Source organism: Carassius gibelio, chromosome A21 (assembly GCF_023724105.1).
Source record: "Carassius gibelio isolate Cgi1373 ecotype wild population from Czech Republic chromosome A21, carGib1.2-hapl.c, whole genome shotgun sequence".
NCBI lineage: Eukaryota > Metazoa > Chordata > Actinopteri > Cypriniformes > Cyprinidae > Carassius > Carassius gibelio.
In genome coordinates this window covers 10638107-10649911 of record NC_068391.1, presented here as the reverse complement: position 1 = coordinate 10649911, position 11805 = coordinate 10638107, and the positions used below count along the sequence as shown (strand labels likewise).

General features: G+C 36.3%; 2 protein-coding genes across 2 annotated transcripts; both read right to left on the bottom strand.

Annotated features, from left to right (window-relative positions):
- Positions 1-1392: 1392 nt before the first annotated feature.
- On the bottom strand, positions 1393-2319 carry or62b3 (odorant receptor, family 62, subfamily B, member 3). Its single transcript, XM_052536229.1, has one exon. It carries the CDS (start codon positions 2317-2319, stop codon positions 1393-1395), a length of 927 nt encoding a protein of 308 aa, XP_052392189.1.
- A 4320-nt stretch (positions 2320-6639) lies between these two features.
- LOC127942295 (olfactory receptor 52E8-like) lies at positions 6640-7575 on the bottom strand. Its single transcript, XM_052537973.1, has one exon. It carries the CDS (start codon positions 7573-7575, stop codon positions 6640-6642), a length of 936 nt encoding a protein of 311 aa, XP_052393933.1.
- Positions 7576-11805: the final 4230 nt, after the last annotated feature.

The window sequence follows — 11805 nt, the reverse complement described above, 5'->3', positions numbered from 1 at the left end:
CTGTGATGGGGGCTGTCTTCTATGAGTAGTCCCGTTCTGGCTGGGCTGAGTATGGCTCTCAGATATAAACTCTCCGATGGCTTTCCATGGGAGATTCTGATCAGGACAGATCTACTCTCTCAGGCACAGTGCATGATAGCTCACCCTCGTCCGGAGTTATGGAAACTATGGGTGTGGCCCCTGAGGGGGCACAGCTCAGAGCATCTGGTCTCTCAGCTGAGGTTGTTGAGACCATCCTCCAGTCCAGAGCTCCCTCAACAAGGAAACTGTATGCCCTGAGGTGGAAACTCTTCACCTCTGGGGTTTCTTCTTGTATTGCAGGCCTTCTGCCCTCTTCCCTTCCGGGAGTCTGACCAGAAGAAGCTAATTGTATGTATCAGCCCGAGTGCTGGACACATACATCCACAGAGCTGGGGCTTTGGTGCCTATCTCAAGGGCACCTCAGTCATGGTATTGAAGGTGGGATAGAGCGCTGTACATTCACCCCCCCCCCCCCCCACCTACAATCTCTGTTGATATGAGACTCAAACCCCCAACCTTTTCGGGTTACTAGTCTGACTCTCTAAACAATAGGGCATGACATCCCCATCTTATGTGCTGACATAAACAAAGAGGCACTGAAGACAACTGATATCCTTATACAATTTCTCCGTGAGCCTTTGTTGCATAAACCTCAGGGGTTATTTTATAAACTGTGTTTGTCATGATCATTTGCTTTTCAATGTAAATAAGCACTTTCTCTCCAATTTCCCCATCTGATATGGAACAAGAAAGTTAAAAAAGTTTCAAGACTTCGAAAGGACTATGAACTGTTAAAGAAAATAAATAAATATACATAGATAGATAGATAGATAGATAGATAGATAGATAGATAGATAGATAGATAGATAGATAGATAGATAGATAGATAGATAGATTTAGTGAATATTGTCTTGGTTGTGATCTGAATTTACAACAAATGCCAAAAAAGTGATTTGGGTACATCAGATTAAATTTATGTGTAAATGTGTAAAACTGACTAGTATTTTTTTTTTTTTTTTTTTTTTTCAAATATATGAAAAAAATATATACATTTTAGAAATAGTCACAAAACAGATTTCCATATTCATTACTAGCATCTTCACTCAATAAAATGGAAAATAAACAAATAAATAAATAATAGGTATCTAAATAAACACTAAAATATACCAAAGAAAGACACAGCTGTACCTTGAGAACACAATTCAAAATTCAATCATATGAACATATATTATATTATAAATATAATTAAAAACTGTTATTTGCTAAAACATGGCTGTTTTTCAGCATTGTAAACAATGTAAACAAATCCTTTGCTTTAATATTGTACAGTACACTCAAGATAAATAGAACAATAATGAGTAAGTGTATTCTTTATTGTTTTCTGATATTAACAAAAGATTTCAAGATTCTTTTGCGTACTTCTTGGAGTTTTAACCCATAGATTACTGGATTGGCAAGAGGTGGCACAATAAGCATCTCTAGTGCCAAAAAATTTTGCAAGCTCTCTGAGACATTGTTTGAGCCATATCTGACATACATTGCATCAAAAAACAAAGCAATCATATAATTAATCACGGTAAATATATGGGGCACACATGTCTGCCAAAATTTCCGTCTGCACTCTAATGAATCTTTGCATGCAATGATAAGCTTTATATATGACAAAAAAATACAAACAGACAGACAAAAATAAAATGAAATAACAAAATATCCATAAATATTATTGATTACCGTTGATTCACATGAAAGTTTTACCATAGACCAATTGTCACAGTACAATTTATTAATGTGATATTTACACAATTTTAGCCTATTCGACAATAAAAGAACAATAATCATAAAAACAACAGGCAGGATCCAACAGAAGCAAAGTAATACACTGCATGAAAATTTGTTCAGTTTTGTATGATAGTCTAAAGGCTGACATATGGCTACATGTCTGTCATATGCCATCACAGTTACTGTAGCACAGTCACACATGACTGAAGCATATATCACAAAAGTTTGAAAAGCACACATGTAAGAAGGAATCATATATGAATCCAGCATTAAATCATGTAGGATTTTAGGATAAAATCCTGTGGCTCCATAAATATCATTTACACACAGATTGCACAGAAAAATGTACATTGGTTCATGAAGGGCTTTTTCCAAGACAATAACAACACTGACCCAAGTGTTAACTAAAACTATCATAATATAGAGCACCAAAAAGCATGTGAAATAAATATGTCTGTATGAATTAGAATCTCTTGGTTTCATCAGAGTGTAGGTAGGAAAATATGTTATATTATCCATGTTCATTAAATATTATCCATGAGAATCAACCACATAAAAGGCAAAAATCCAGAAAGACATAGATTTCTAAAACCATTCGACTTTTACCTTACACCAGTCATCAAATCTTATGGTATGGTCTCAGTCAAGATATGGAGGCTGTAATGACCACTGACCTGCTTATAAATAACACTTTTGTTCATGACAACTGGTCTGTGAGGATCTAGAAAATAAACCCTAGGGGTTATTCTAAGAACTTGTTTGGTATTTCACATGTGGTTCATTGCAAAACAGAATTTTCATCACTCAAATCATCAGATGATTAGAAAACGAAGGATTAAAAACTGCTTAAGATATAATGTGAAGTCCTGACATCATATTTAAAAGGTCTTATTGTGTTCCATATCATGTTTCAACAAATAGAGAATAAAGTTAGGGTCCCTGACATACATAGAACTTTTACCTGTTTTCCTTTCTCAAAATCTTTCCTTTAAGATATTTATTTATTTATTTATTGAGAAGGTAAAGGTTTGTAAATGTTTATAATTAAGAAAGCTGGGCCATCAGTTGAATTCAAAGGGCTAATTGTACAATGCTTATGTACTGTTTACTGCATATCACGATCCCAATGCCCAAACACATTAAGGGCCAGAACAGGACAATCTGATAAAAGCACAAAATGGGAGTGGAAAGTTATGTGGGTGATCTACTGACATAGACAACACAAATCCAAGCATATTTCCATAATCAAAATAATCCACCCAGAGCAGGGCAATTTATAGTAATGTCACTAACAATTAATAAATGAATAATGCATTTATATAGTGCTTTAATGTGTATTGTTGTACACCCAAAACGCTTTACAATCATGTCGATTGGGGGGTGGGGGGACTCTTCTCAACCACCGCCAGTGTGCAGCATCTACTTTGAAGGCGAAGGCAGCCACAGGACAACAGCACTAGTGTGCATACTGTAAAAGATGTTTCTGCGTGAGATTTGCATAAACCACACCCCTGGGGTTACACTTCTACTTTTACGAGGGGATTTTTAATGACCAGTCAGGACCTTGGTTTAATGTCTCATCTGAAGGAAGGTGTTTTTTGACAGTATAGTGTCACTTTACTTGGGCATTAGGACCCACACAGAACACAGGGTGAGCACCAGTTGCTGACCTCAGTAGAATGAGCCATGTAGAAATATAAATAAATGATCAGTGTTGGGGAGTAGCTAGCTACAAGTAGCGAATCAGCATATATGAATATTTTCTAAAGTATCATGTGACAATAAAAACTGAAGTTCAAATAGATATTTAAAATGGACACATTTCACAATATTACAGTGTTTACTATATTTTTTTATATAAAAAATGCAGCCGTGCTTAGCATAAGACAATAAAAAATAAAAAAGTTTACATTAAAGTTTTAAAAATTGCTTAAAAAAAATATTATTTACAATAGGAAAAATTGTTACGAGGCGAACAAGACCTGAGACATGCGGATCCATGTACAAGGCTTTATTTACAAAGGTGAGGTCAAAAACAGGCAAGGGTCAGATAACATGGGGATATCACAGGGAAGACAAAGAATATTCCTAGGGCTAGTGCGGGTCTCTGATCGGCGAACAGTATCCAGAGGGCTTGACAAGAGGGGTAATAACATGAGCAAAGGTCCAGGTGAGGTGCAAACACAGTCCAAAACAGCAAAACAAAGGGTTAATCCAAGAAACACATGCATAAAGTCAGGAAACAGACAACATGGCAACACAAAGTGGCTAGACTTAGACTAGAACTGGGAACTAGGAATGGCTCCTTAATGTAGCTATCCCTAGAAGCAAGATATACGCTTAACAACACCCGACAGTGAGAGAGAGGAAGTCCATTGCTGTGTTGTGAAATCGCTCACTCGTACACTCATTCCCTAATCCCTGTATTGTGTATGGCAGTTGAGTTCACTATATCAGGAAGGAGTGAACAAACAAGTGAACGGATTCGGACGGTGACATATAGCCTGCACTGCATGTGAGACTTGGAGCTGTTGCAAAAATGTTGTCATATGTACTTTTATATTACATGTACCTAATTTTCTAAATCTAATATATATATATATATATATATATATATACATTTTTAGTAATGCTTATATGTTCATAATCATTAAATGCTATTCAAATACTGATTTGAAAATAAACACACATTAATACATGTTTATAATTTTATGTATTTATTATTTTTAGTATCTTGACACAAAAGCAGTGTTTTGTAGTGCGTCCTCAGGCGACCGTTATTTTTACATCTAAATGAATATGCTATCTACTGTGATTCACGAACAGGTTTAAATTATCCACCATCATCATTTTTGTAAGTTAACAACAATGACACCTCAGTAAATTAGTAAAATATTAAACTGAGTTATTGCCTAGATAACATATTTTAATATAAATAATGTATGAAAAAAAAAAACGTTAAAACAAAAATAATAAAGATGTAAACGTCATCTCATTCAAACTCGCTCATTCCGGCTCTCACTTCCAGCTTGCTGGTTCTCCACATTGGATTGTGGAAAATAGTGCTTCAGTGAGTGTACATTGGTTGTACACTCAAAATCAAAATTAATTGGGGTTAAAAAGTAGTGGATGAATGTAGGGAATGAAATTTAAGGAAATTTGGACAGCACTACAAAATGGCCAATACCCGATATAGTGCACTATATAGTGGACAGGGAGCAGTTTTTCGGACACAGTGCTTATGTTGGGTGTGTGATTGGTAGCAGGTGTGTGTCTAATCAGTGCAACGGATGCTGGGATATGTAGTCCGGAATGACATGGAACAGTTTGTGTAGTGTGAAAGTCAAAGTAACGAAAGGATGACCTTTGGTGGCAATTGGACGGTCAAGAAAACTGTGAAATAATAATTCAAATGATTATTGTAAATTAATCAAAAGAAGAAATAATTGTAAAACATGTTTGCCAATGAATATTAAAGAGGTAAGCAGTTCAGAGGAAATTGCACAGCTGTGGCAAAAACATTATTACAGGCTGTTCAACTGTGTTAAAAGTTGGCAATATTGATAATAATGAGGGTGTGACTGTTTCTATTGTACACAATCATTGCAAAATGGCAGCAGCTGTTTGTATGACATGAGAGAGTGAGTCTGCGATACCAGGATGACATTAAATAATTGTAAACATAACATTGAATTGAGTTTTAATATTTATTAGTTAACCAAATGAAAAGCTTCCACAAAGAAAAACTGTTCAAGTGTATAGTGCCAACTTCAGTTACCCATGTGTTATCAGCTTTTACTGGTTGTTATCGAGGGATAACATACCTCGGAAAGTCGCAAATGACCAATCAGAATCAGGTATTCCACAGATCCGTGTATTAAGAGATAATAAGGCATGTGGTATGGATAAGATATCTCCTTGAAATTAAAATTTTGCGAATAGAATACTTGTTTTACCTGGTTCTTAGCTCATGGTATTTTACCTGATTCTATGTTATCTGTTATGTTAATGCCTATTATTAATAAATAAGATAAAGCTGGCAAAATAAATAGCATGAATACTTACTGGCCTTTAGCTTCGGAGAGTATTTTATCCAAAGTCTTTGAGGACACCTTATTAAATAACTTGGAACAGCTTGTCCTTACCTCTGACAACCAGTTTGGTTTTAAATCTAATCATGGCACAGATATGTGTATTTTTTATTTTAAATAGATTTTAGATTTGTATCAGGCATAATTCCAATGAATTCTTAAATCTGTAGTAAAAATTATGGCTTACTGATTAAACAACATATATATATATATATATATATATATATATATATATATATATATATTAATATTTTAATATTGATGCAGTGTGGATCTTGCTGATTCCATGCTGGATTCTATGATGGAATTTCTTATGAATAAGTGGAAGCTTATCAATAAGCAAGAGCATTTTAAAAATATTATGTAAACACAAAGAATAATTCATACAGTACATATGTATTTATGTTTATTTGGAAAGTATTTGTGTAAATTTGGGGAAATTTACAGACAGTTAGTTATTCAGAAAGTCATTATAACCATTCTTCAATCAATCAATCAATTAATCAATAAAAAAGACCTTCAGGTGGAAGTCCATATCATCTTGTCAAGATGTTCTTTGTGACTGTAAAATCTCAGTATACATTATTCTGTGAGCAAATTTTTAAATGGCTTTCCAGCATAATGAGAATATTAAAACATTAGTGTCCCTTGATTATATCCTCCTTAACTTTTATCTTTATATAAAGCCCAAGCACCAGTTATTTTTTTCTCTCTGATAGAATACACTACAGCATATACACAACATACTTCAGTCTTTGTCATCGTTGGTACGATTCATGCATAATTTTAGAACTCTTTTGCGAACTTCTGATAGTTTTATGCCATAGATTACAGGATTGAAAAGAGGTGGCACTACAATCATCTCTAAAGCCAAAAACATACGGAAATTAACAGGGAAATCACTTGATCCAAATCTGTTATAGATAGTATCAAAAAGAATCGCTACAGTGAGATTTATCAATGAAATTATATGAGGCACACATGTCTGCCAAAATTTTCTTCTGCATTCTAATGATGCTTTACATGCAATAATAAGTTTTATATAGGACATCATAATTACAATCACAAGGCCAAAATACAGTGAAATAAAAATAAACCCATAAATGTTATTGATCACAGTTGACTCACATGAAAGTTTCACTATTGACCAGTTGTCACAAAACAATTTTTCAATATGATTTCTACATGGTACCAACCTGTTTGATAAGAAAACAGCAATGAACATATTAAGAAATGGTATAACCCAACATAAGCCAAGTAATATGCTGCATGAAAATGTGTTCATTTTTGAGTGATAGTCTAAAGGTTGACATATGGCCACATGTCTGTCATAAGCCATCACTGCTAATGTAGAATATTCACACATAACATAAGTATAAACAACAAAAGCCTGGAACGCACACATGTAAGATGGAATTACATATGAATTCAATATTAAATCGTGTAAGAATTTAGGATAAAATGCTGCTGTTCCATAAATATCATTTACACACAGATTACACAGAAAAATGTACATTGGTTCATGTAGGGCTTTTTCCAAAACAATTACTACACTGAGCCAAATGTTCAAAAAAAGTATCATAGCATAGAGGAACAAAAAGCATGTGAAATAAATATACCTGTATGATTTAGCATTATGTGGTTCCATCAGAGTGTAGGTTGTAAAATGTGTCATATTATCCATCATGTATTCAACCACAAGAAGTAAATGATGAGTACTGACATCATCTTCAAATTAAAAATATGGCATACATGCTTTTAAAATACAATGAGCTTTAACATCAATCAAACATTACCATTGCATTACCTTACTGTGATACTGTGATCTAAAACTCACATTCATGAAATGAAAGCACTATGGACAACTGACCCGCTTATAAATAGCTTTTTTGCTCAGTTTAAGTTCTCTGCTCTACTAAATACACTCTAGGGAAAATTAAGAGAGCACTGAAGCCTTTTTTTTTCAAGAAACAGTTCACCCGAAAATCCCGACAAACAGAGTAAACTAAAGAAAAAAGTAATTACAAATGTTTAAAACATTCCAGAAAAAAAATGTATGTGTATATATATATATATATATATATATATATATATATATATATATATATACACATACATCTTTTTTTCTGGAATGTTTTATAATACTGTACTTAATGATGTTCGTACAATAATGTTGACAGGTCGTACATGGTGGTTTTTCAAACATGTTGAAATACATTTTAGATTTGTATATCAGGCACAATTCCGCAATTTTTATGTGTTATATTAATGCCTCTTAAGCCTTTGATAGTGTAAATCATGAAAAAAGTTATACAACAGAGGAGTTCCTAAATCTCTAGTGAGAATTCTGGTTTATGTAGCAAGATGTTACTTGACACAGGAACAGGACACTCTAAGCACCTAATATTGGACCAGTGATTAGGTTAGTTACAGCCAGGAGGGTAAATGATCTAGGCATACAAGGACACAGATAATAGCTGGGAATGACTCAATATATTTTGTTGCTGCAAAAATAATAATAAAAGACAAATGTAATACAACCACAAAAACAACTGAAGAAAAATAAATAAAAAAATCCCCTTTTCTTCTTTAAGGAATGTTTTTCTCAGACTGCTTGGATTGCATCCATGGGAGCTGAGATGTAATTGGCCGTTTCAGGTGAATGGTACAAAGTAAACTGCCGTATTCGATCTTGTTCCTTTTGAGATGTAGGATCATTTACCAGATCACCATGAGGCCGTCTCGAAAGTGCATCTGCATCGAGATTTTTCTTCCCAGGTCGATACTGGAAAGTAAAGGAAAAGGTAGACAAAGTAGACAACCACCTATAGCTTGTTGCATCTAACTTGGCTGAAGTTAAGACATAAGTAAGGGGCTTGCTATCTATGATCACCTTGAAAGTGTTTCCATAGAGGTAATCGCAAAACTTTTCAGTAACTGCCCACTTCAAGGCTAGGAATTCCAGCTTGTGAGTAGGATACTGGGCTTCACTTCTTGACAGCCCTCGACTGGCATATCCAATTACTCATAGCACTCCCTCTTGTTCCTGATAGAGCATCTGTATGTAGCACATACGGCAACACAGGATCTGTGAATCCTAACACTGGTGCTTCAGTAAGTTTTGAGATGAGCGTTTTAAATGCTTGCTAACAGTCAGCTGTCCATCGCCCTCCGAAAAGTTCTTTGGGATCAAGGTAAGTTTTTTCCTTAACTTTTCGTCCTGCAACTTTTCTGAAGCAGAGGACATCCCACAGTAAGTTCAATGGGTTCACTATGTTTGCATAGTCCTTGATAAATCGGCAGTAATAACCGGAGAAACCCAAGAAGGGACCCAACTCTTTCAAGTTCTTCGGACTTGGCCAGGTCTTGAAGGCTTCTATTTTCTGGGGATCCATCTCGACACCGTTTTCTGAAATGATGTGACCGAGATATTTAACTGACTTCTGGAAAAACTTGCACTTCTCCAACGAAAGTTTTAATCCATAATCTCTCAAACGTCCTAAAACATGAAGAAAGCGTCTTTCGTGCTCTTCTAGGGTATCTGAGAAGAAAATCAAATCATCCAAGAACACTAGGACTTCTGAGAGGTTGATGTCACCCATGCACTTCTCCATCAGCCTTTGGAATGTGCTGGGAGCATTCGTGATACCTTGGGGCATCCTATTAAACACCCCAAAACTTAATGGGCATACGAAAGCTGTCTTTGGTTTGTCTTTCTCTTCTAGTTTGATCTGGTAATACCCAGATTTGAGATCTAGCAGTAAGAACCATTTTGAACCTCAAAGTGCTGAAAAGGTTTCCTCCAAGTTGGGTATGGCATATGCATCCTTGACGGTCTGCGTATTCAACTTGCGGTAGTCGATGCAAAGTCTTATATCAGACTTCTTTCTCTTTTTCATGGATATTTGACTCTAAACAATCAACTTGCAAAACATTGTCTGACATAACTTTCTGCAGTGCATGAATATCTGCAATCACACTTTTTCCAGGATGATGATATCACGCTCTAGCAATCCTCCTGGAAAAGATGAATAAGAATGAGGTTCCATCACAGCTCATTTTTCAGCTACTTGTCCCTTTACGCTCACCACTCTTTCAAGAACAACATTTTGACCCGCAGGAACAACAGTAGGGTTAACATCAGGAAGCCTAACGATTCCTATGCTGCTGTCTACTTTCTGCTGGAGTCTGTCCTTGATGGTCCGGATTACAGCTTGGTAACCAAATGGAACGGCTCAACAGAATGGATCATTTGTTTCAAGATTTTTCTCATATGCGAGATCCAAGGTGTTACGGTCTATTAGTACCTTTGGTTGACCAGTGCCTCTGGTTTCTGGAATAACCAGGGCAAGAGTAGACACTTCAACGTCAGATCCAAGAAAGTCTCTGGGGAATGCACATTTTACTTCAACAAACCCCAGGTAAGGTACTGCTTGACCATTGGCTGCTTCTATTTCCAGTAGGTCATCTAAAGAAGTTATGCTTAGTCTAGGCAAATTCTGCTCATAAAATGAATGGCAAATGGTGGTCACTTTCGACCCTGTGTCGAGTAGACCAGAACAAGGTCTTCCCTCAATGTTCACTTGAGCAGTGCATTTTGTACCAATTAATCCTTTGGGTACACCAAATAGACAGTTTTTACCATGGGACTTCAAGTTGCCTATATTCAATGGTTTCTTGAGACTATTCTGACAGGTGACAGCCCACGTACATCTCGCTACCAGGGCTGGGCGGTGTTTAAAGTTACTGAGGCACTTAGACCATACTGACTATCCCATAGGACTTGACGTTCTTTCAACTGCTTTCTCTTATCAATTACAAGAGACTGGTTTGGATCATTTTCACAAATAGAAACAATGTGTCCATCCTCGCCACATTGAAAGCAATAGCCTGGCTTAGGCCTCTGAGTTTGCCTATGGTCAGCTGTAGGAGTTTCTTTGCGAACTTGTGTGTGCGTTTGCTTTGATTTACTTGAATTGCTCTTTGACTGAGTTATTTTGTACACTGAGCTTTGTCATCTGACTCTGGAGCTCTGAAACTCGCTGCTTTAGCTCAAGAACAGCAGCATTGGATGGCAGTTCACTTTGTCTTGTCAGTCTGCTCTTCTGCTTAAAAAGCTGGCTCTGAAGTTTAGCGATTTGTTTCTTCAATTTGACCACTTCTGTATGTTATTATACTTCATTGTGGTTCAGATCAAGATGATTAGCAGTGACGACATGGGAACTGGCTCTTTGTCTCTGCACTCCTAAGTGCTGCTTCATGCAACTTTCTTTTGTGAATGATTTGTTTTCTTCACTGCGCAACTGCAGAAGTAGCTCAGGAAATGGGGGTGATTTGTTCCTTTTATGTTCAAGCTGAAGGTTTGTTATTAGTGTGTCATCCCAACAGCCCTGACAGAATTGTTTCAGGAGCTGTCGGTCAGCTTCATAAACAGGAATACTGCCTCTTTTCATCACTTTGAGAAGGTTGGTCTACAATCGTTGCAAGTACAAAGAAGGTTTTTCCCCTGCATTCTGCAGCATGTTCAGAAACTTAGCAAAGAGATCATCACCATCTTCTACGGTTTCAAAAGCAGAATCTAGAACATCAAGGTAAGCAGCAAGTAAAGCTTTTGCACCTAACTGCTTAACAATCTCTGATGCTGGCGACAGCAGGCTGTCTAAGATCTTCCTGGAACGCAGTAAGTCAGACAGGGAAGAATCTTGGAGAATTAACTCTACACTGTTCTGCCAGGTGTCATAATCAACTTCGCCAACAGGTCGGGGAACTTTTCCTGAGAACACTCAGCCTGAATGACACACTAGAGGTTGAAGCGCCATCACCTTTCACAATATGCTCAATGATCATTCTTTGGATTTCAGGTGGGTTCACATCTTTTGTTTCAAGTGTGGGTAAAATACTTCCTGTACTAGCT